We start from the raw sequence: 26,325 nt of genomic DNA, 5'->3' as shown, positions 1-26,325 counted from the left end.
CCTCTCGATGACTGGATGTAAACATTGACACTTAATTGATAAAAAAACAAAAACAAACAAACAAACAAACAATGAAGGCACAAAGAGGGTACGTGAGTCCCGTCCAGTGCCTCTGCTTTTTCACAAGAATGAGTCACATTCTCTCAGGTGCATCTGGTCCATGGTCCCAGTTTTTAGTGGAGTCCGAGTTGCTCATTTACTTTTGTTACTTTCTATGTATAATTTTAGTTACTTTATGTACTTTGTTGTGTATGTCTGTTTTCCATGTCTGGTCTTTGTCCCTGGATTACATTCTGTTGATTACCGCTATAACCTTGGTTCCCTTAATTATTCTCTAATTTCAAAGCATAGGCATTAATTGTTAATAGAGTAATAAATACAATATTCTCAACAAAAGCCTCTTTTGATTGCATACGAAGTTGAAAAAATAAACGCTTAACTATTTCTCTATTATAAAAAGCAAAGCAGAAATTTCTAATAAACATCGTCAATTTGCAAGTGGCAAACAAAACAAACGCAAATCGGGACCAAGAATAACATGATATGATATTTATTCGATACGTAAATTGCTCTCATAGACAGGTTTGTAATGTTGTTTCGACGTTTGTTCGAAATTAAGGTATTGTAAAGTTAGGTTCTTATGGGTGCACCAGTACAGTTTACAGTTAGGCATAAAATGTCATTTAAACATGCATAGTTAGGTAAAAGTATCATATTTCAGTCTCAAAATACTTACAATAAGCATTATAACTAGTACAATAAGACATGCCTAAACTGAACCATGAGTAAACCGTGCACTGTTTTAACTGAACGCGAGTAAAGCGAAAACTGTCTAAACTGAACCATGAGTAAACCTAACGCGGGTCTAAACTGATCCATAATTAATGCGAACACTAAATTGAACCATTTTTGACCAAAAGAGGCATGGGACATACAATCAAACAAATTGACAGCAACATTACAAAGATTAAGCGCCGAAGATTCACGTTTATGGTGGAAAAATAATACATTTACACCGAAGAAGGAGTAATCCAGGGAACTAAGATTCTAGCAGAAATCAAAAGAATGTAATCCAGGAAAATAACAAAATATGAAAGAAAACACACACAACAAAAACATATATATATATATATATATATATATATATATATATATATATATATATATATATATATATATATAAATATACATACAAAGTAACAAAGGTAAATGAGCAACTCGGACTCCAGTAAAAGCTTGGAATATGGACCAGGGGCACCCGTAGGGTACGCGTCCTCACCTTTCCGAGAAATACCCATCGAGTTGCTCATTTTAAGTCAGGTCCGGGGTAGACAAAAGAGGAACGAAAAGCAATCACATGATAAACAAATCAGTTTTAATGGTGCAGACGGATATACCATACGATCTACTGTTGCCTGATACAAAAAGTCTGTGTTGTTACGGCAAGCTCTGGCATAACGTAAATGATCAAGATAAACGATGATCCTCATGAGAGTGAAGGAATAGGTCAGCAAGTAGAGAAGCACAATTTGTTCCCACTGCAATGATGACCGTTTGTAGAAAAAAAAAACGCCTCCACCACATTGAACAAATATGTTGTCGATAAAAAATTCCGGAATTTTGAACACTTCTTCTGTATATTTGGACGATGATTATAAAAGTTTTTTTACAACGTTTGTGGGATTTCTACCAAAAAATACATATTTGCACCTTTTTTGAGTAACAACGATGTATAATGTTTTTGCAAGTACAGCTATGTAGTGTTGTTTGTATGGATTCTTGTTGAGTTAAGTTTACACCGAATGAAATACTTATATTTTCACTTCTAAAAAATAAAACATATCTACAGGATAAAATATACAAACTAATTTAAACTAGATCATATACAAACAGGTACTGATCGAAGAACGTACAAAGATACGCCACCTAAAATATCCTTAAATGGGTTTAATATTAATTTGAAATGCTTACCAGATATAAGAATTAGAACAAAAAACAAGAGAATTGTTACTATTTTATCCATGTATATTCGTGACTTTAATGAAAGTAATTCTAAATTATTATTTTGATCCCATGAAATTTGAATTGACCAGGTTCGTATCGACTATGAATATTTAATGTATCGAGCATAGCCGGACAGGAGGTTTATTTGTATCTATGAACATGATATAACTCTTCGGGTTAAAATATTAATTATTAATTATTAGCTTATTGTAGAGATTAACTTTAAAGTGAGAGAATAAAAGCATAATTGTTGCTTTAAAGTTAAAATGTAGATCAAGATTCCTAAAATATATTTAAAATATAACAACATGCCCTAGGTCATAGTCAACTTTGAATTGATGAACTACAGTAACATTTATTTAATATTGAATCCTTTTCATTATAGTACAGTTTGAAAATCAGTTCATATTTCATGTTATACAAAATCAACAAACGTTGCAAACTGTATCTCAATCACCTACGAAACCGGAAAGTGAAATTAAAGATAATGGACAATAAACATCGACTCTTTAAACATATTGACTAGTAAATACGATCCTTGTTTCTATAAATCTATGCATATAAAGACAAAAATGAAAAGTGTATGTCTTATTCTAAGGGATAACTTTCCTTTTTTAATAATCTAAAAAAAAAAAAAAAAAAAAACAGGATCAAAATTTAACAACGCATATAAGAATCCCTTAACGATTTTCTTCTTATCCGAAATTTATTTAAGTACCAGTCAATATAACATTCTAACACTGCCAATTCTTGCAGTGATACACGGTGTAGAAAAAGCCAATCAAACAATGTTTTGCGGACGTCAGATGTTATTTTTAATGTTGAAACGTACTTTCATTTCAAAATGAAATCCACCAAATCAAACATTCAAGTATTAAAACAATTACTCTCACAACGAGCTAAATTCATGTACAATCTTTATTTTTTTTATCTTGAAAGTACAGTTTCCGAATGAAAATATAATACTAATTATGGGGTCTGTTACATATTCTGAATAAGAAATAAGCAAGTGAAATCGGTGGGTTTAACACGCATAAATAATCTCTTGTTTAATTTTTATGAAGACGGCGGCCATTGAATAAAGCACACAGTGACACACGCACATGTCTTTTTATGGTCTTTTGGTACAACTTTAAATTCGACCATAGCAAACAGATGCATTAAGACACAATATAAGTGGTACTTAACCTCATCTTTCCTTTTATTAACCATATTTTCATTCAAATTTTCATACCCGTTCCAAATAATTACAATTATTTGTATTTGGATCAAACTGTTCAAAACGCTCAAAATCCCATTGTTCCTGTAAGTATATGCAGATGGAACGATTTTCAATATATCGATCCTGTTTCTGTTTTTTACTATAACAATCAACAATACACCCGTACTCTAAATCATTCGCTACCATCATTACTTTAGATCCGTCCGTGGAACATTTAAAATGACAACTTAGTCTGAAATAGAGACATTGAAAGAGATTTGTCTTCATTTTTTCAATATTAATTTTTGCAAGGGTTTGTATAACAAGGGTTTTTTGTGTTGTCGCGATATCCTGTTTTATTTTATTGTCAATATTGTTTTTGCGTCATCTTTCCACATCATGTACTTTTGTAATTTCCTGCTTTATTTTATATCCTTATACACACTTTTGTCTCTTTTTAGATAGTGTGCATACTTTTCCTGTATATGTAAATAACGTCTTGTCGTTTGTTGTATAAGATAGCGAATTGGGTTTCTTAAAATATTTTTGGGCTTATATTGTGCTTCGTGCTATATGTAGATTTATTTTCTAAAAGCAAAGCGCTTTCATGTATATGCATGTCTTACATGACGGTATTCATTTATCAATGTTTTAGAGCTCATTTTTTAATGTTTATTTATGTATTGTTTCCGACTCTAAAAATTCATTAATCGTTCCTTGACGTTATTATGTTCTTTTATCTCCTAGTCATTTTATCTATGGTTTCACTTATCTAAATAAACAGATAAATCTAGTCATCAAGGAATTGTTGTAAGATCTAGCTAGACCTCTAAAATGTCAATGATTCATTTTTACCGAAGAAGGACCTAAAAAGACCAACTGGCTTGAAAGGGATAGAAACTCGTCGTACTCATTTCTGCGACTACGCTATATTTTTTTTTTTTTTTTGGTGGAGCTGAGACTCGTTTGTCGTCTTATTTTATCGTCATGGATGTGAATGTTCAAAAGAAGGGTAACAACAAAAAGTCCAAAATAAATCTGACAAAATAGCTACTAAACCACCAAAGTTAGTTGTACTGCAATGAACCTGCTTGGTACTGGCATTTCAGACGAAATGATGGGTCAAATCTATAGGTTTTTCAATCAATATGTTGCTATGTACCTGGTCCATGCTCCCAGTTTTTAGTGGAGTCCGAGTTGCTCATTTATTTTAGTTTTCTTTGTATGTATGATTTTAGTTAAGTCTTTGTCCCAGGATTGCATTCTTTTGATTACCGCTAGAACCTTGCTTCCCTTCATTACTCTTTTACAAATGACGCAAAACATTATATGCGTACAAAGGGAAGTAACTCACCAAACGTTTTTTGAAAAAAAAGTGTTAACTCCCTAAACACTGCCAGCCTACAAACAGGCATATATGTACCATATAACAAAATAATAACAAATATATTGTAACACATTTTATTAATAAACACATAAATGACATATAAAATCTGTATTTTTGTGGTATGGAGGGGTTGTTGGTTTGATAAATTGATTTTCATCACAACAAATCTAGAGAGCCTAACTTTACCATAAAAAATCCTACACCCAGTTGAAAATCAACGTGCATCCTAAATAATATTCTTAGCCGACATCAATTGATTTAGGCCCTTAAATTTGGGTTCTATGTCTGCCTATTCATGCCAAGAAAAAACACACATACAACGGCTTTGTTTTTTCTAGGCCATAATAAAAAGAATAGTCCGAATTAAAATGTCATTTGTTAAAAAATGAACCAAAACAACATTATAAACATATATGTACAAAGGGAGATAACTCATAAAACTTTTTTAGATTAGTTTTGTTAAGTCCCTAAAATACTGCCAGTCTACAAAAATGGTGGAATACCAAAAAAAAAAAGGTCAAAGCAAAAACACTGTATGTTAGCAGCAAGCGCCATCCGAATCATTATGCATTATCCCTTAGTATTTCATACCAATAAAACATTCGTATTTTCTGCTTCAATAAGCACATTATTTTTGTGACTTTTTTTTATTTTTGCCTTTTCCTTTTGTCACAATTTAAAAAAAATATACTCTGTATATAATAATAATCATAAAAAAGAACAACAAAAACAAGACGCTTCAATATAGTAATTGGTTACTGTCTTCTATCGTTCTTTTTGCTGACTTTGTTTGGTTTTCAATCATGTTCAATGGTTCCTAATTTACTTTTTTAACTCGAACTTATATTTCTATTGTCTTTTTTATGTTAGATACATTGAAAATTGAAGCAACAATGTTCGTTTTCAAACTATTTGAAATTGTAGCCATATAAATTTCAAAACCAGATTTCTATCAATAATTTAAAAATCCTCTGTTGCAAATTCTAATTCAATATCTTGTATTGTGATATAAATTTCGTTTTACCTTAGGCTGAGGATTATGTGGAAGAAATTTTAAATTTAACGCTTGTTTATTCCCCCGTGTCATCGTTTACAAATCATCCAATCATTTAAGTACCTGCTATTTCAAGTTATATTTGTGCGTCTAACAAGCTTTCGCCATCCACCTTCAGGAACCGGTACTAAAAGCACTGCATGTAGTAGACCGCCATCATCAGTGACGAATACTGGATCGGATCTTTTAATGTACTAACGTAAAAATTGTTCGAATGGTCTTCCATTCGCATTACTTGTCATTTTTTTAGCAACGTAATTTCTATAAACATTGATGCTTCTTTTTTCACCAACTCTAACTACGTCTTCATTCACGTACATATATCAAATACATCAGCACAGAAATGTTTGCCGTCAAAAACGTCTTTATCGGGTGAATGACGGAATCAAATGGAACATTCAATGCCACAACTTGTGTGAAATTACATATTCTCGAGGGGACGATTTTCGGATTATGGCCATAAATAACTGCTCCCTTCAAAACAGACAAAACACCATTTATCGGTATAAAAATCTCCATATCTGATCCACAAAACTCGTTTTTGATAGAAGTCTGTACTACCTCTGCTTCCAAATGTCCACCAGCAATAATTATTGCAGACACATTTGAACATCTTTCATTTTGAAGAATGTCCTTCAACTCCGATACTATATTTGTTATTTGAACACTGAACAGTTTTGCGAACAGTTCTGCTTTTAAAATTAACTTATCTCGTTTAATAGAAAGAACACATTTGTAAGTTGAGATTTTTTTTACCAAATTATACGTACCAATAATTGTCGCAATGACTTTTAAGAAATATTTGATAGTATACTCGCCACCCCATGGACCTCCCCGAACTTTGTGAATGATCTTAAGTTCGCCTTTCTCTGTTACCTCCTGTGTTGATGATAATAATATTAACGTACAGCAAAAAAACAAGCAAATCATTATGATAAGAAAACAACCTAAAAAAGGGTTCCCCATATATTAACGATTATTTGTCTGATTCGGTAAAATCGGACTGATGTCATAAATAATTCGATCAAATCCTCCGATCTGTATTTGTATGTGTAGTAGTAAGTGTGACGTCAATGGCAGAATAAATACGTTAAAGTCTTATGCACGCACAATTTTAATAGACCTTTAATAAAATATATCCTTCACAAATGGATAGAGTACCTTTTCAGTTATTCAAAATAAAAGCACTAAAACATTTCAAACCAAAAACGCACTATTTTACTGATTAGAGAAGTAAACGTTTTTGTTTGTGTCTTCATTAAGGGTTACAATGAAAACAAAATTATATATGATCATATGTCAACCACATGTTTGTCACTAACATATGAAAATGATACCTTTGTACATAAGCAAGAAGATATTAACATGTGGTAGTCATGTGAGAATAACCATATGGATCGAGCTATATGTAATTACCAAATGTTGCACTACTGTAGGGAAGACAATATACAAGATTTAATAGTACTTAGTGTTTTATTTACAAAACATGTATGTATCCAATGTTTCCGAATCTTTGTTATTCATTTTTCTTCATCCGATATATTGAGTTCAAAGCATTTTGTAAAACACCAAAGATCCATTTTAAACAGACATTTTGAGCAAAATGCATTCACAGATATACCTCCAGCATCCAGGACAATGCATTTCCGACGGGGATCAAACACCTGTAGGACCACTTTATTTCATGCTTTGCATAAATTGAAGCCGCCTCTGGTTCATAAACCATTGACATTTTGGCGTTTGCTATTCCTGCCTTTCGAATATGAAAAGAAACAAGTACAAATGTGATCTGAAATATTGATTCCTTTTCCAGTATCATCTTATCGTTGTAAAGGGAAGAAAACAAACACCAATTAAGTCACAGTCATGTTTTTATTTTCGACAGATATAATACTATAAGAACGTATGAAACGGATTACGGCACTTTACGAAAAAATAGACAGTACATGTATCTAACAAAAACTCAAAAAAGGACTATTGAATCACAGCAAGGCTCAGCTAAATTGGACAGAGTGATAAAGGGAACCAAAACTCTATTGGAAATCAGAAGAATGTAACCCAGGGAACAAAGACCAGATATGGAAAACAGACACACACAACAAAGAATATAAAATAACCTAAATAAAACAAACAAAGTAACAAAAGTAAAATGAGTAACTCAGATTCCACTAAAAAACTGAGAGCATGGACCAAGTGTACCGATAGGGTAAGGTACCTCTGTTTTTATGGAAGTACTCACCGAGTTCCTCATAAAAGTCAAACATAAAATGTAGAGGAAAGGAAAACTATCATATGTTAAGCTTTCATGGTTTAGATGGATACACCGTAACGATCCATAAGTTCATGATGTCGACCATTAAACTTCTGTAGTGATGACTTCAATTTTGTAACAACATAACCTTGCTCCAGAAGCCTTATAGTAAGAAGTCAAGCGTGATACAAAAAAGTTTCCGTAGTGACGGCAAGCCCTGAGTTATAATATGAACACTCCATACACAGGAAGGGATGCTGCCACAGATGAAAGGAAAGTTGACAATACGGAATGAAAAGTAATTACGTTTTTCGTATAGTTTAACCAATAGTTTTCTTTACCATCGATCTCCAGGTGTAGGTCAAGATATGAGGCTGACTTTACATTGTCTGTAGAATTCTTTATCTCAAGTTCTTTTTGGTAGATGAAACGTATAAAATCTCCAAAACTAGGATTGTTTAAGGATACTACATCATCTATATAGCGGACACTGAAATTAAAAGATTAAGCTAAATGATGTTCCATCTTTTTGATCAGATCAACTATAAAGTCAGCCTCATAAGACTTAAAGAATAGGTTAGAAAGTAGAGGAGCGCATCATGATGAAATTCTGTGAATTGCTACGACTTGCTACGACTTTAAGTATGGCTTCCCTATATTGTACTGATGACAATATGAATCCAGCATTTTATACATAGAATCCTCCTCAGCCGAAATAATCCCTATAGTTGAAGAAGGAAGTGGTTCTCCTATTATTTGTATAATTAGTGTAACCATTAAATTGTTGATTATTTGAATTATGATGGCGTAAATCAATCATTTCGTAATTCAAATTTCGTAAAAAATGAAATATGAACATCTAAATTTGTTTACATATGTATTTTTCAAACTAACCTTCTCTGCAGCTTCTGGCATGAACTGTTTACCAGAATCATTCCAGATAGCAGGTACAGTGATCACATAGTGCTTCATGCATGCCGTCGATACTGCCAAGGTCACGTTCCTCGATTTGTTTAGTCAAGACACTTTTCATGTATCTGATTGCACCCGACAACACTTACTTTGCTGAAAAGGCTTTTCCAGGTAGATCTTACAACTCAAAATCTTTTCGCACATCCTGAAAGTATATTGACAGAAAAAATTCAATGGTGTTCTTTAGAAATTCACTTTGTAGAATTACAATAATTAATTTGAGACAGGCAAACTTTCGAAGTGCTGTCTTCTTTTCACATTAATATATTGTCGGAACACACACACACACACACACACACACACACACACACACACACACACACACACACACACACACACACACACATAAAACGAGAGCAAGAAGACATTGATTCTCTGTCAGAGTGGTTAAAGGCTTTAATTTTGAAACGAATGGAAGTTTTAAGTAGGTCAATGAGTGCCAAAGCTACATCAGTTTTCAAAGACCCCGATGTAGCAAAAACATTGACTACTATACATGACAAGTATGTTGTCCTACCAACAGACAAAGCTAAAAACAACATTGTTTTTTATCTGCAAAACGTTTTACATCAAATGTTTATTATGAGAGGTAGACGTAGAAAATAATAGCAGTGATAATACCTATACTGCTACCACACTCTCCAAAGAAAAGTTTTTGGAAAACCATAAATCTGTGCTATCCTCTTTTGGCCTCTCTATCAAGGACGCCGATTGTGATTTACCGTCTATGTACTGGATTCCTAAACACCACAAGAATCCATACCAACAAAGTTTCATAGCTGGATCTGCAAAATGTACCACCAAACCTCTTTCAAAACTTTTAACTTCTATACTCACAAATGTCAAAGAGGGTCTGCAGTCCTATCACAACACTTGTTACTCCCGTAGTGGTATTAATTCAATTTGGAACCTGAAAAATTCGAAAGATCTTTTGGAGACAATCTGTTCAAGTCTATTATCAGAATATGATAGCATTAAAACCTATGATTTTTCAAAACTGTATACTTCTATTCTCCATACTCAGTTAAAATCCCGATTTAAAAACATTATACATCGTTGTTTTTCCAAAAAATATAGTACACCTAGTTACAAATATATAGTTCTTGGTAGAGATTCTTCATACTTTGTAAAAAATAATTCCAAATCATAATCCCAATATACAGAGAAGATGTTTACAAAATGCTGGAATTTTTAATCATCAACATATTTGTCCAGTGTGGTGGACGTGTTTTCCAACAAACGGTCGGCATTCCAATGGGAACAAATTGTGCTCTCTTACTTGCTGACCTATTCTTACACTCTTATGAGGCTGACTTTATAGCTGATTTGATTCGATTTAATTATCTTTAAACAATCCTAATTTGATACATCGCATCTACCCAAAAGAACTTGAGATAAAGGATACTACAGACACTGTAAAGTCAGCCTCATATATCTTGACCAACAATTAGAAATCGATGGTAAAGGAAAACTATTGACCAAACTTTACGACAAACGTGATGACTTTTCATTCAGAATTGTCAACTTTCCTTTCATCTGTGGCAACATCCCTTCAGCACCTGCGTATGGAGTGTTCATATCACAACTCATACGTTATGCCAGAGCTTGCCGAAACTACGCAGACTTTTTGTATCGCGTTAGAACTCTAACAGATAGAATTCTGGAACAGGGTTATTTTGCTACAAGATTGAAGTCATCACTATAGAAGTTTTATGGTCATCATCAGGAACTCGTGGGTCGTTATGGTGTATCCATCTGCACCATGAAAACGGATTTATTCAACGGTTCATAGTTTTCCTTTCCTCGTTTGTCTACCCCGGGCTTGACTTTTTATGAGCAACTCGGCGGGTGTTTCTAGAAAAGCAGAGGATGCTTACCCTACCGGTGCGCCTGGTCTATGCTCCCAGTTTTTAGTGAGTCCGAGTCGCTCATTTACTTTTGTTACTTTGTATGTATGCTTTTAGTTACTTTATGTTCTTTGTTGTGTATGTCTGTTTTCCATGTCTGGTCTTTGTCCCTGGATTACATTCTTTATGATTACCGCTATAACCTTTGTTCCCTTGATAACCCTTTAACTAACAAACAAATACTGAAATAAAGAAAAAAAAACCAAAAACCAAATAAAACCAAAAACAAAACAAAACAAAACAAAACAATAACAAAACAAAAACAAAAACAAAAACAAATTCAAAATTATCAATAATTTATAATGTACGTAAGCCGCTAAGACATTCAAAAATCGTAGTAATGGCATCGGTTTTTGGGAAATCGTTTTAAAAGCCGGAACTTTACTACGTTGTTCATTTGATTATATTATCATATTCCTTAGATTAAAATGAAAGCGTTTGTTTCACATTTTCAAATTTGTAGTTCAACATAATACGAAGCTTAAGAGAAAACCTTAGGTAGATCTTATTCCTATGAACATTTATATAAAGGGCATTTGATATGGATTTGTATCTCGAACATACATATAAATAATATCCACTGTTATTACTAATTCCACCTTAAATTAAAATAAGACTTTTCCACACAAACACATGTCATTTAATTCAATACTGAACAAGTGTTTGCCATGGTGTTTTGTCAAACTATATTTGGTGTAAACTTTGGATAAATTTATTCATATCAAAATCAATGAACAAACACCACAAAATTTGGATTCTCTTTAATTCGGTCGTTTTAACCACTTCTTGGACGGCTAGAAATTTAGGATATTACACCATGGAAGAAGTGATACGAACAAGTGATATAAAACATCCGCCGTTGCGATAGGTCGTTGTGTGATTGCATATCGTTTTGTTTACAACCAGTTTGGTCAAAGCCAAGTTGTGACGTTTATAACGTTGTTCTTTCGACCATGTTGGTGAGTTATAGACGGGCAATCGCTAGATTTACCGCCATTACAGATTCCGAATGTTAACCCTCCGAGTGCCAAGGCATTTCTTCGATTTTGCAAAGGAAGAAATTGAAAATTCAAATTTAACTGTCCTGCTTATGACGTCACAAAAATAACCTAACAAGAAAAGCCACACCGGCGGGGCAATAGAACGCGAAAGCTAAAAGCTAAAAAAAAAGTATTGCATATGAAATTAATCTCTTGAATGCTACAACGAATGAAATGTTTACTGTCAAGCTACTCAGGTCATGTATGCATTGACGTACATACCTACATGTACGTTCACAAAAAGGAAAGAAAGAATGAAAAAGTTACAAAACATAGAAAATTATGTAGTAAGTAGTTTCAGAAAAGTGTTTTCAAATTTGGGGTTTTCTAAATAAATTTTATTGACCAATTTAGCCTCTCTATATGCTGATCTAAAAGAGGCAGGTGTCTGCCCCCCCCCCCACCCTAAGGGCGACACTTTAGTTGATAACACGTATATAGGAAATCACTTAGCCTTGACGGAGCCGGGGTCCCTCTCACGCCTCTTTCACGTATCCTTAATACAAAACAAAAATAAATAATTAAAAAATACCAGTTTTATATATTGTAAATTTTGATATGCTGTACACGTAATTTAAGAAGTAACCTCTCATCAACAATTTTGAAATCAACTATGTAGGAAGATTATAATCAAAGTACTCAAGCCCAAAACTACCGAAAGAAGACGTTAAAATTCATCACCATGCAATGCAAGGAATAAAGCCTCAGTGTTTTACGTATTTTTGAATTTCGAATACTACAAGATTTCATAAATAGGGTAGATAAAATATGATATAATTCGGGGTCCTAACTGACGGGACTACATATACGAAATGACACCTTCTGCAGCTAGGTCAAGGCTTTAAGAAAAGGAGCGGTTTCCTTTTATTTCTTGATATGTGGGATGAAAGGAGTTGTTTCTGTTATCGGATTTGGCTTCCTCCTTCGATAGTTTGGATTTTGTGTACTTCTTGTATGCACCGTGGTGTTTTTGTGAGATATAGTATAACTGTATACTGACCAAGAATAAGTAAGTTTTCAAATACATCTGTGACTGTCATGATTCAATAAAGCAACATACTCATACAGACTTGACATGCCGGTTCTCAACGCCAACTACGTTAATAAGTGGGAATCTGCAAATCAAGTGTTTTCTAACAAATGGCTCATTTTGTTTGAATGGTGTTAATGGTCGACTTTTGACAATTGGACGATCTGATTATTCATCGGCATGTACCCCTTTATATCGCCATTTTCTTGTCAGAAAAAGTTTGTCGTGTCAAGATGTTCGCTTTAATTATTTTGTTGATATTTTCTAAAAAAAAAAAAAAACAAACTTTAAACCAATTTAAAGCACTTTATTCTTCTTTAGAAATCATTTCAATTTTTTGAATTTCACATGCAGAGTGAAACTTAAGTGATAGTCCAAAATGTATCAAAAAATGTCTGTCCTGTTTTAAGAGAAACCCGTTAAATTTCCGTTCTGGACAGCAGCGCCTTCTTTTGTCTTTCTTTCTCGAGCGCCATAATTATCGTTAGCATAAAATGCAACTAAGCATAATTTGACATTTCACGGATAGACAAGTTTCACGTCACAAAACTTCAGAGTACGAACTACCAATTGTGACATGTGAATCTTGCATGGTTTATTACACTGTCACAGTTTAAAATGACGAGTTGCAAAGTAAGAATATTTTGATGATTTACCAGTCTCGGAAAACGCATTACGAAGTGAGAAGTTGAAAATAAAGAATTTCAATGTACAAAATGGAAAGTTACACACTTACAAGTTACAAATTGACAATTTACGAATTTCAAATAGATAATTTACGGATTTCAAATTGACAATTTACAAATCAAGAAGTTAAAAATTTACGGACGAGGAATTTTGACCCGGTTGGCATTCCGTAGTTTACGGATCTAAGTCTTTATTTATAAAGTGTGTAAAAGTAGTTGCCAAATATAGATAAGATGATCATACGATAATAATACAGAACTGCGCAATATACAGACAAGAATTAAAATCCTTAATTCAAAGGATGTTATGCAACATTTATATAAGGTAAGTTTTTCAATAATATATTGCTCCAAAAACGCTAATCATTTTGTTTTCAGGATTGATAAAAATGCCCAAATCTCCCTAAAATATGTAAAAAATCAGACTGACGCAAACAATTTGTGTTGATGTTGTTGTTCTATTTTCATAAAAAAAATAAGTGTGACATCTTCCCTAAGATCTATTACATGATTACAATACTCTGACCAAAACTATTTCTTAGTTTTGTAGTGGAAAGTGGTATTATATCATTCATTTTTCCCACCAACACCTACACATTATTGACGATATTTTGGACAGTCGCTGAATTTGAACCGTATATAAATAATTCATTGTTGTTAAAAATAGATCATAACCTCACCCTTATCACGAGGTTATTAATCAGACAATTCTACAAATAGATTTTGCACGTACTTAATAGTTCCGATGATAGTAATATATCTACCACTTGTAAAAAAATGTTTTATAATTCACGAGATAGTTACGATAATAATGATTAGAAATAAAACAAAAACTTTCATTGTATTTCATACTGATTTATTAACTACACACTGTATACTAAAACTCTATTTTTAGAATAAGGAAATACCTTTGTACTATATTTATAATCGAAACAGAAGCTCGAACTTTAAAAGAGACTTCAACATACTTGCAACTCCCCCAGCTGAATGTTAGAGCGTTGTTCTCTGTTCTGTTTGGTGGTTAAACAATTACATGACTAGCCTTTTGCTTTAGCCTTGATGTTTTATCCCGTAGTTGCTGTATGTCAGGTTTCCATATGCAAATTTTTTAATCGGGTACTTTCATTTTAATACTAAGAAAATTATCAGAACTGTGTAGAAATATTAAGCCCGCTTAGTTATATAGCATACGTTTTTTTTTATATTTGTGTTTGTACATATGTGTGTGTGAGTGGGCGGGGTTTGGGGATTACGCAGAACGTTGTTGAAAATATAAACATAAACTTATCGGTATATGAGTGACGGTTGATTTCAATTTATAAAGTTAGCTCTGATCAATCTTTACTTATTTGTATTGCATTATGTCTCTTTTAGAATAAAATACTTTCCTTTCATATATTTGGTTTTACATATACAGCTGAATAACAACATGTGTTGCAGATTCACGATATTTCTTACTATTGAATTGATGTTAGTCGGCCTTGTTTTTTCTGAAGGTAAGTCAATATAAAGTAAAACAAGACGACCGAGCATGATTACTATTCGGAAATGGACATATTTTTTGCATTGAAAGGGTATAAATAAGGGTTTGAAAAAAAAAACAAGAAAAGAAATTACTTCATTTTGTACTCATGTCGGAAATAGCAATGCAATCACTTAGTTCTCGACGTAAAAAGTTAAATGTTGAAGTTAACATTTTTCCAGTGAGTTTATAGAATACTTCAGCAAGCATAAAAGTAAGATGCTATAATCATAGATTAGACTGAATAATCATCAGAAGCTTAAAGCTCGTCATCATGAACTCGCGTATCGTCAAGATGTATCCATCTGCACCATAAAAACTGATTTGTTCAACGTGTCATAGTTTTCCTGTCCTCTTTCGTCTACTCCGGACTTGAATTTTTACAACCAACTCCGTGTGTGTTTCTAGAAAAGCAGAGAACGCTAACTTTACCGGGACACTCGGTCCATGCTCCAAGTTTTTGTGGAATCAGTGTTGCTCATTTAATTTTGGTTAATATTTGTTCTTTGTTGTGTGTATCTGTTTCCCCTGTCTGATCTTTGTCCTATCACCAGTGGACATTGGCTAACATATTCCTTGTTTATTCAAAGTAATTAAAGCATTAGCATGCGTTGTCATCAAACATTGAGCTAACTAAATTTTCCGCAATGGAAATAAAAAGAAATCGCGGTGTTAGTTAAATATCTCTGTTTAACGTTATTTCAGAAGACACAGTTATTGTTTTCTATTTAAAGTTTTCAGTTAAGCTATGTTCTTATAGCTTAGAAAAGTACAATGATCTTTTATTGAATGTTTGCACTTTTATCTCCACTGAAATGGTCATTTGTGTAATGTGTAATCATGTTGGCATGCTAATGGATTTTTTAGACCTATCATGCAAATTAGACAGCACACCAGTTGTTTTTGGTCAGAACTTAAACATAACTTGTGAGTTGAGGAATGCATCTAGTTGTATGACCGTTGCCGGGGGTAGAGCATGGTTTCGTGGATCGGATACTCTGTTTTTTAATGGTTTCCCAAGGAAACACATGACAAGATACAAAGAGATAGAAGACACTTGTAATAGATATATTCTAAACGTGGCAAATATATCTGAAGATGACATCAATACCCAGTTTCGGTGTTCCTATGACAAGAATGATTGTTTTATTACCACTGATTTACAAACCATACTACCAGAATGTAAGTTAAATCAATGTAGGACATTTAAAACGAATAATAATAAAAAAAACTTTTTCGACATGACAATAGCCTTGCATTATCGTTTCTTTTTCAGTGTCTTTTACACACGTCACTTTAGCCGGACGTAATTAAAAATAATATAACATACAATACATAATTGATGTAAGATTAGGCATTTAAATCATAGTTTTAATCGCTGAGCTGGCTATCAGCCTTATTGAATAGTCTAAAAATGAAAAACAATTTCTTAAAACAAATTTGTCATTTTTATTGTACATCAGAAAATAAAGTATAAATGTTTTAAGGCATTACATAATTCTTGGCAATATATGAAACTCGTTAACATTGAACTCAGATACTTATCAGTTTAACGTGTCATTTATTTATGTCGGCAATGAATACTGTTTCATTTGAATATTAATTTTCAACTGAGTGTAAGAATTTTAGTATACATTTAAATTTATTGATATATAGAAATAACATATTTTGGAATGTTGAGTCGTTTTGGAATTAGTGACAAAATGGGTAACTATGCTACTGGGCATAATACTTTAATAATATATGTTAATAATTTTATCACAACGTCTGAATTTAATTGGCTAGAACCATTGTGACTAAGATGGTCAGGGTACGACCTCTGTATCATGTGTATTGCAATTGGTAAAAGGAATTACCATCTACAAATAAAATAAAATGTAGTATTTAAATTATTTGTTGTTTTATTAATATTGTTCAGACCACCCTAAACACGAAGACATAAGGAATATAACTAATATTTCGACTGATTCCGTGTCAATAGAGTTAGAAATACTGAAGGTGTATCCTTTACCTAACTGTTCATTGATAAAGGTAAGGAAATCACATTTATTTTTAAAACATTAGTTTTTACAAAATTCTAATAAAAAAGCAAACATAATGTGCCTATTCCATACCAGGGATCTGTAATCCATTTTAATTCAGTGGTTGCCGTTTTTCATTATATTCTTTGTTATTCGTTTTGCTTTTTTACTAAAACGATTTATCAATTCACACATTTTATGAATTGTGTTACTTCATTTTTATGGGATTTTACAGATAGCTTGATTGTTTGGGTTTTGCCCATCATGGAAGACATTTATAAGTTTAATTGTATGTTGCTTGATATTTGGTAGATGGCTGTCTCATTGGCAATCATATCAAAGTTCCTATTTTTATATTTACACTGACAATGAAAAACCAAATGGAAAAAATATCATTAGATAGGACCAGGTCACACCCACTGGTTTTGTAAGAGGTAGCATTTCACCGACACTGAAACTGCGTAACCAATTTTGCGTGCGTACAAATAGGGTGGTTATTTGATATTATACTTCATACAAGAATCTGGTTTTGATTGGTTTAAGAGCAATTATGGTATTTTGACCTTTTCCCAACTGTGTCCTGTCCCTTAATAATAGTTGACTGCCATGGTATATTACCATCATTAGTGATAGATAACTTTCGATATAAGACCCGCTCATACCAAAAGTTGCGTTCCAAACCCGTATGGGCATTCCAGTTTTACATTTAAATATGTACTTCTTCCGAAACAAAAACTTAGAGACGACAGTTTACTAACAATGCAATAGTAGCATTTGGTTACGTTGACGAACAAGAAATTACACAGTTTTTGTCCCAGAAGGTTGCCAAAGAACTAAACGTACCATTGAAAGAGCTGTCCATTCATTTCTTCTGTATCTTCAAGTAGGGCTGTTATTTATTGCTGGCATTTTATTACATAAGTTTTATTTTTACTGTTATTGGTTTGAAGTAACTTATGTATGTTGTGTTTTTTTTTAAATCACTTAGAAGTGATTCATTTCCGATTTTTATATAAAATGTATTAATAGACCTGTCAAAAAGGGCTGTACGTTTCTCGGACGTTTTTTAAAGTGATTTTTTTCATCTAGTGTTTTCCTGATATTAGTTGTAAATATAGCCTAAACCCATGTTTCGCTGCACTTTTGTCATCGGAAACATTGTCTATAAGGCTAATTGAAATGATTTCTAGTCACAATGACTTTTGCGTGAATCATGTTGCTAAAATTTGCAAAATGCTCAATGAAATTAAAATGAAAACATACTGTAGATTTGTAATAAGTATCTTACTACAGTTTGTTCTAATTTTATCCCCGGTTTCATCTTTAGGATAGAACATGCTATTTCAAATGTCGATGTCATCGTTTTTTAATCTAGGGAGAAGCCATCATACAACCAATAAAAATAAATGTTTCTCGAAATGGATTTTACTATTGGTCGTATAATGTATATAAGTACACGTTAGATGGGACGGAATGCCATGTCTATATAAACATTAACTGTTTAGTGGGATCAACTGTGCTTAGAGTTCTTGATGGACCTGATCATTTTTGTTCAGGTATCATACAGCTCAACGTTTTATGTAGAACAATACATTAAGTTTATGTTTGGAAAAAAACTCTTCTACAATTAACTTTATAATTAAAATCGCAGAATAATATATATTATGAATGATTGAGTTATTAAAAAATTGTCAAAGGAAAATAAGAATATATGAAGATCGTTATCCTTTGGTTCCCAAATATAAATTTAAAAATATTTTATTAACTACATTAAATTTCGGATAATCAGGCAATCTATTATATACAGTATAACAGTGCTCGTTTCTTGTGCTTCTAGTCAAACCCGGCGAGTTATTCATTGTATCAGTAATGGAAAAGACACATTCAAAATATTTGTGAAGGAAACAACCTTCTCACCGTTCACATTATACGTTGTAAATTTTAAGCCAACTCAAGTATACATTTGATCGGTTTAACCAGTGAAATTTTACAGGAAAAAAAACAAAGAACAAACAGACAAACAAACAATACAAAAAAACTTCTCCTATCTGTTAGGAAAAGTAATCTAAACTAGTCATATTATAGCATAATGAGTTAATACACATTTTACTTCTTTTCACAGAAACAATAGAGGACAAATCGATTGTAACTTTCATAATTCAATACGCATCGTCTCCTTTGATAATTTTCATCATTTTACTCAGCATTTATCGGAACTGGCCTCTAATCACAAAGCTAAGTATGAATCTTTACATTATGATCGTAATGAAGATTGGCAAAAAATCTCTTTACGTTCTGGTATAATGTATCTCTCAAATATTCGATTCTGAAAAATAAAGTAAACGTAAATAATGAATTCAAAACGGTATAATAACGAAACAAAAATTCTATATGAGATGAAATCAATTTTACTGTCTTCTTTTTAATTTCAAAATTTCATTACCCATGGTAAATTTGTACTGATTTACAACGCTATACAATTTCTAATTTATCTGTTGTAATATATTGAAAGAGTAATAAAGGGAACTACGATTCTAGCGGAAATCAAAACTATGTGATCAAGGGACGAGGATGACAGACACAAAAAACAAAGAACATAAAATAACCAAAATGAAATGTACAATACAACAAAAAGTAAATGAGCAATTCAGACTCCACTAAAAATTGGGGCCGTAGCGATCCACGAGTTCATGATAACGACTAAAAATAACTAAAAATCCTCTCTAGTTTTAATCGTAAAGCAACACAACCCTGTTTTAGATCCTTAATTACAAGAAGTCTTTTGGTGTACAAAATGTCTGCGTAGTTACGTCCAGCTCTGGCAAAACGTATGAGTTGATATATGAAAACTCCATGCGCAGGTGCTGAAGGGATGTTGCCACATATGAGAGGAAAGTTTACAATACGGAATGAAAAGACATTGCGTTTGAAATATAGTTTGGTAAATACGTGCTTTTCATCGTTTCAGTCAATGAACCACCAAGACGAAAATGCTGGGGTTGGCGAAGACCCGTACTTGGGCTTGTTTTTACAGGCGCCTGTGTGGTAACCGCAGTAATAAATGGGACCGTTACAACTGAGCTGGTTTTCCATGGTTTGTTTTAATAACTGTCAATGAATAAATTGTAAATTACTTAATATAACTATATATATAGTCAAGCCACACCACTAATTAACTATTGATAAAATATATGAAAATCATTATTTTTTAACCTGATTAACGTTCGTTGATACAATATTTTATTTGACACTTTTTGCTTCAGCTCAGTTGGAATGAAATTTAAACTTACAAATGTTGCAACTGAAAATGTTTTGAGTCAAATATGTAACAAGTGAATTTAATCTAATTTGAGGAAAACTAAAAATTGGTATTTCAAAACATCTTTGGAAATTTTAATTGGGAAGGAGAGTCTCCATAAAAGTACTGATTTTTATCAGATTTTGGTCAATTTTTATCGATTTCAAGTAAAGCATGGTACATTGATGGAACCGTTTTCCCCATCTCATATATTATGCTTTCTATTTGAAGTATACGGATAACTTTAAATTTTTGGATAATTTTATATTATAGAACATTAATATTTTGTGATGCTTCCATCGTTTTAAAAATTGAAAACATGATACTAAATTGCTGTTTGGTTAAAGATATGATGTTTCGAAAATTGTTAATGATCATCTTATTAATACTAGCATGTCTATTATTACTACATTTTGTTATTAAATAAGATAATTATGAATTTGTATCAAATTTTATTGTAATTTCAGCCATTTTCAAGGAGTTATCTCCCCTTTCATATGTTAATTTGTTTGGGAAATTTGAAATGATTATTTTTCACCTCAGATTTTGACATACATTTTTTTCTGTGTTTGTTTTGGGGGTCATAATGCTTTAACTAAGAACTTCGGTATTTTTTGTTGCAGTTTGCATATATTAAAGGTGCAATTTTGCTAGATTGACTGGGCTTCTTGGAATAACTCGATTAGATTGAAAGAGGTTAACATGTTTGATTTTTCCTTTAGAACAAACAACGGAGAGCCTAACGAATGTAGGGAATGGATGTTACATAACATCATTAACATTGATGCCACTAGCTCTATGCTTCTTGAGTAACCCTGGAACAGAGGGTATACGAGACGGGACGAGAAAGGCATGTGAGTTCATTTTTGTTGTAAATGGGTTTTTTTTTATATTAAACTTGTATATGCATTAAATCTTTAGGTGTACTTTTTATGACCTAACTCATATTAAAACTAAGATAAATCAAAAGCTGAATTCATACGATGAAAATAAAAGTTTTCCTGAATACTATTTACCAAACACAAAAAACCTGTTTTATTACTTTTATTCATTAAAAATGATATCACTTCTAACTCGAAAACTACTCTGAAGTGTTCCTATAATAATATGATAATGTTAATGTTAATATAATATAAGCAAACTGACCTGATGCACAAGTTTTCAATGGGCATGCGACGATCATAGCGTAGGAATACCTATTTACAGGAATCATTGAAATTATATTTTACAGAGACAGAGACAATATGAATGCTTACCCCCGCTGGTGACAATCTTTTATAAATACTTAAAAATCATATAAATACCAACTTCCGTTTGTGGTATTCTCTTACAAATATTGTAAATTATTAATGGAATTCATATGTAAGCATCAAGTATTTTATTTATCTATTGGTTGTCGTATAACATGTACCATTTTCATTTCAAGTTGAAAATTTTAAAAAGAAAGTTATCTGGTCGTGCTGTATACAACACAGGAAGCCAATATCTGCAATTAAAAACGCTTCTGAAGAAGGTATATTGATGCAAATACTTTAAGGTCAAATAATATGTTGTTAACTTTGTTTTAAACAATACTATACAGAATGGCGTTTGTAAAGGCATACCGATTGTCATGTTCATTTCTAAATTTATTTCTTCCAATTTTAATTGATGTAAAAATTGTCGTTTAATAATATATATAGCATATGTCAGTGACGGATGACATCAATTATTGCACGGAAATCACATACCCTGCCTGAATCATTCAGAATTTCCAATATTTCGTGTACTGTCATCCGCTTACCTTTTTTGATTGGTATGGATATTATATCATTCGTCGTAGTTAATTGTTTTCAACAGCATTTTGTAGTAAACATCAATTAAAGAAATGTGGCTGATAAGTCCATTAATTTATGTTATAGAATGTTTCTAATCTATATACGTGATATTAAATTATCCTATGTTTCTTGATCGCCAATCAATTAACCACAGCAATTGTTGTGTAATAATGTTGTAGTCGGATAACATCTTAATTTACCGACAAGAAAATAGCTAAAGTAAAGATGTATTAATCTCAATAAAATTCAACTTTAAAGTGCCATTCCACTATGAGAAGACTGGAATAGTAACTGAAAACGTTAAAGAAAAAATGACTTAAATGGGAACATTAATATACATTTCCTGGACTATAAAGTAGGAGACTTAAACGTGTCAACACAACCATTTTGAAGATGTGCAGACAATACCTTAAGTACGAATCGCTTTGAAATTACAACAATTACAACAGGGTGTTATAAAGTATTAGAGAAGTTGAGATGGAAATTTGGAATCGTGACCTGAATCGTTAATAGTACACGGGCTGAGATAACCTACCGTGCAACCCTTCCCCCCTCTCATCAACCAAAATATGATTATACCACCCATTTCAATTTTTTTTTGTCGCCAAAAAAATTCACTGAAGCATTTTTATATTTTTTTGGCTACTTTTTATACCTCGTTGAGGCAAAAATCAATTTTTTGAGTATTTTTATTCTACGAACTTCTTATTTCTTCAAAACGAAATAAACTTAAATATGTGTGTCTCATCATGTAGCCCAGTGTTTCAGCTTTACAATAGAACCCAAATATTGTACAACCTTTATTTGCTAAAAATTAACATTTAAATTCATGTCGAAGCATTTTTTCATGGGTATGGGTGGCATTTTCCCACCTAACATGACATGAAAAAGTCCAAATATGTATTGCTTAGGCTCATTGAAGCTTAAAGATAATATTAATGTGCTGTTTCACATAACAGCTTGTTAAAACTACGGAATTCTGAAATAACGGGTGATATAGTCTGAAATTCTGAAATTCTGAAATTTCTCATTTTTCCTATTTTATAGTAATTGTCACCCTGAAAGACAAAACTAAGCGCCAGAATTAATCAGATATGTTTTGTACATATTTGTCTTAATTATGAATGCTTAAAATATGAGTTCTACACTGTTGGTATGATGTGAATGAGAATTCTATTTGATACTGTGACCAGTTTTCTAGCGGTAAGGATAATATTTTTACCACTTTTTGAAAAATCAATCTTGAAAATTAGTTTTTTGTGGAGTATTTATGTAGAAAAAAATTATCGAATGATACCATTCAGTTTCAGTTGAGCAATAACTTGTAGAGTAAAATTTATCTGACTTACGGAAAGTTCGAAAATCCCATTTTTTGCATTTTTGGATAAATTCTGGCTACGAAAATCGCCAAAATTCATCAAAAGAACCCCAAAATTATAAATTATGATAACACTAAACAGAAAATACCAAATAAATTATATTTTACTGAAGCATAAATACTCTACGAAAATTGACATTGAAAAATATGCCAATTTAAGCGATGTTTGGGAGGGGTATGGGGACATTATTTTCATTTCCCCCTAAATTCTAAGTGTTACCGCAATTGTGTTTGTATCTTTGGAACGCTGAGACATTTTGCTACATGATAATACCTAAATATGTTTAGTTTGTTCATACATGTTATACCAGGAAGACTTAAACGGTCAAACAATTGTCACAAAAATCTTGGCTTTTTGACCTAGTGGGGTACAAGTATAGGCTTATACTGAAAAAAGAATCCGAGAATATTCTTTGGCGACAAACTGACTTGGTAATGGGAAATACAAGGTATCTAAAATCACCATGAAGTTGGGGAGGGGGTGTGCACCGTGGACCCTCCCAGCCTAATGACTATAAGAAATAATGCGGGGAAATTTAATTTCTCTTTTTCCCTTAACATAAACTTTCTGGAAAGTGCAAATGAAAATATGCATCAAGAGTTCTGCCATAAAAAAGAGTAGGTAACAATCAAAGGGTTTTGGCCCTTATGATCTAAGAATTAGGTGCCACTTTTAGTTCATGGATAGACATAAATGTAGTAATACCATTTTGTTAAATTGAACACGTAAAACATACACGTAACATCTCACATAACATGCACTTTTCCTTCCTAAAAATCTAAAGACAGTTAAACTGCAACATATATTGTACAGGAAAAGGCATGAATTTTTGTCGTTTTAATAATTACAACATATTTATTCTAGTTTCCTATGATATCTACTATATTTCAGACCTTAAAGATCAACAGGAAGTACATGAATTAATACATTACCCATAAATGAACAAGGATTTGGAAAATGTATGTCCTCATAAAGCAAAAACGCTTTTAAAGTTTATCCGTATTCGGTTGTTGTAGTTGGTGTTGTTCATCTCATTGTTGTTGCTGCTGTTACTGCTATTGTTATTGTAAGTGGTGTTCCGGTGGTTTCTTTTGCCGTTGTTGTGTTTTATAGATAGTATTTATTGTCTTTCCAAGACTAAATATTAGTACATTGTAACTAATGTTGTTTTATTTGTTCAATTGATTGTTGTTGCTTTTATTGATATTGCTAATTTTTATCGGAGTGAATGATAATATTTATTGCAAAGTAATAGTATTTGTGAACTTCAAAAAAGTAAAGAAATCAGTAAATAAACTGATGATAAATCTGAATAGGGTACAAAACGAAAACACATTCTTTGAATAATGAATCACATGAATGGAATAAAATGTTATTACAAAAGCCGTGTATTCAAAAGCAATCGAGTATTGTCTCCTATGCTGCTATCAATTAAGGTTCATTTCATTACCATGTTTGAAAAAGACGAATAAGCATAATCTCTGCAACAGAATGTTTATTATTAAGACACTGTGTGTCCAACATTAATATGATAATTACATAAAATATTGATTTTATTATCTTGGAATAAACTTTTGTGTTTGTTGTTGTATGAAATTTTCATTTTCAACTGGCAACTCACTTAACAAAATCATTTCCTAAAGTTTATTTTGTGTGTCATATAAAGATGTAAAACACTGACTTTTCTAATGAAGTGTCCGTAAATATATGGAATAGTATTTGTTTTTATTTCTGATAGTATTGTTTTTTTTTATCAAACAGTTGTTTTATTCATGGAAATAATATAGGTTTTGGTATACTTTGTACATAATATTTTTATTTCAATAATATGCTAATAGGATACATGTATTAGAACAATATATTTTTTCAAACAAAACAAAGCCTGTCGAAAACAGCTAATCATTATTGTTGTCTAGCTTTTCAGTGCCTCGTCATATGCGGTCAGTATATTTTATAAGGAATTGGGCCAGGAGACATTTAGTCATACACATATCTCACACTTTTATGGTTACTTTGTTGATTTTCTTTTGGTTTTTATTAGTTAATTTATGTACATGATCATGTGTTTTTATTGATCACTCCACATCCCATCCTTTTCTGTGTTCAGATTTACTTTTTGTTGTTTGTTAATGATTTTGTAAATGTTCATGTTTTGTTTGCTTGTTTTTTACATGTTATTTATGTAGCAAAGAAATATTTGGTTCAAAGGACTAAACTAATAGTTATTTTTGGTTATTCTGGCAAGATCGTTTTGTAGAACATTTTCTTTTTAATTAATCAAAAATGATTCAATCGTTAAAGGTAATCAACATTCGGACATAATATTTCTTATATCCAATAACATGAATGATATTATGGCTATATGATTTGGTAATATATTGTCACCTATTTTATATTTTCATTATTTTACACCATATACCATCCCAAATCCCCGCATTGCTAATAGAAAAATCAACATGCATCCAGAACCTCCATTTGTTATATCATTACACTATCAGCTTACTTTTTATACTTCTTAAATTCTTCAGTTTTCACTTTTAAGCCGATATCCGTCCAGTTAAAATTTCCATCCTCTTTCAATGATGTATGCCCACCCTTATTTCCTTATTTTCTGTCCCCATTAGCCACACAAGGATTGCTTTATACAAGTGTTGTACATAACATACATGGGATGTTGAAAATACTTATTCAAGAATTGTTTGTTACAATTTAAATCTGTTACTTCAAAAGTCGAATAAATCTCATGTATATGCTTA

The 26,325-nt window shown here is 32.0% G+C and overlaps 2 protein-coding genes across 13 annotated transcripts in view; one reads left to right on the top strand and one right to left on the bottom strand.

Annotated features, from left to right (window-relative positions):
• Positions 1 to 14,670, bottom strand: part of LOC148606065 (neuronal acetylcholine receptor subunit alpha-3-like) — a 22,306-nt gene extending 7,636 nt beyond the window's left edge. For 2 of the 5 annotated variants that reach the window (XM_088544902.1, XM_088544907.1), the window contains exons 1-2: positions 9,491 to 12,732; positions 8,792 to 9,014 (exon numbers count right to left, since the gene is read on the bottom strand). The gene's annotated coding sequence lies outside the window, so the exon portion shown is untranslated. Of the gene's footprint in view, positions 1 to 8,791; positions 9,015 to 9,490; positions 12,733 to 12,816; positions 13,111 to 14,500 lie in introns of those variants that run through there. The other 3 variants (XM_088544904.1, XM_088544905.1, XM_088544903.1) reach the window with 3 other exon arrangements.
• LOC148606064 (uncharacterized) lies at positions 13,456 to 26,325 on the top strand. Of its 8 annotated transcripts, none has more exons than XR_015915106.1 (11): positions 13,456 to 13,857; positions 14,907 to 15,028; positions 15,922 to 16,236; positions 16,973 to 17,085; positions 18,451 to 18,631; positions 19,198 to 19,314; positions 20,044 to 20,169; positions 21,096 to 21,227; positions 21,800 to 21,886; positions 22,449 to 22,603; positions 24,461 to 26,325. XR_015915106.1 is itself a non-coding variant. In XM_088544897.1 (10 exons), exons 1-10 carry the CDS (start codon positions 13,835 to 13,837, stop codon positions 24,505 to 24,507), a joined length of 1,263 nt encoding a protein of 420 aa, XP_088401023.1. In that variant the 5' UTR covers positions 13,463 to 13,834; the 3' UTR covers positions 24,508 to 26,325. The 8 variants fall into 8 exon arrangements, 3 of the variants coding, with proteins under 3 accessions (XP_088401025.1, XP_088401023.1, XP_088401024.1); XR_015915109.1 differs by having other exon boundaries at positions 13,458 to 13,857; positions 14,973 to 15,028; XR_015915107.1 differs by lacking the exon at positions 22,449 to 22,603 and adding an exon at positions 23,238 to 23,393 and having other exon boundaries at positions 13,458 to 13,857.

The sequence above is a fragment of the Perna viridis genome, chromosome 9 (assembly GCF_037379345.1).
Source record: "Perna viridis isolate PV_CMFRI_1.1 ecotype Kerala chromosome 9, ASM3737934v1, whole genome shotgun sequence".
Lineage (NCBI taxonomy): Eukaryota > Metazoa > Mollusca > Bivalvia > Mytilida > Mytilidae > Perna > Perna viridis.
The sequence above is the reverse complement of the archived record's forward strand: the minus strand, read 5'-3'. Positions and strand labels throughout refer to the sequence as shown.

What these genes read in the sequence shown, in the direction of transcription:
- LOC148606064 (XM_088544897.1), top strand. Translation starts at nt 13,835, where the DNA reads ATGTTATGCAACATTTATATAAG. An exon ending in ACAAACCATACTACCAGAAT is followed by an intron (nt 16,237 to 16,972) that starts GTAAGTTAAATC and finishes AATATTGTTCAG; the next exon opens with ACCACCCTAAACACGAAGAC. An exon ending in CTAACTGTTCATTGATAAAG is followed by an intron (nt 17,086 to 18,450) that starts GTAAGGAAATCA and finishes TTTTTAATCTAG; the next exon opens with GGAGAAGCCATCATACAACC.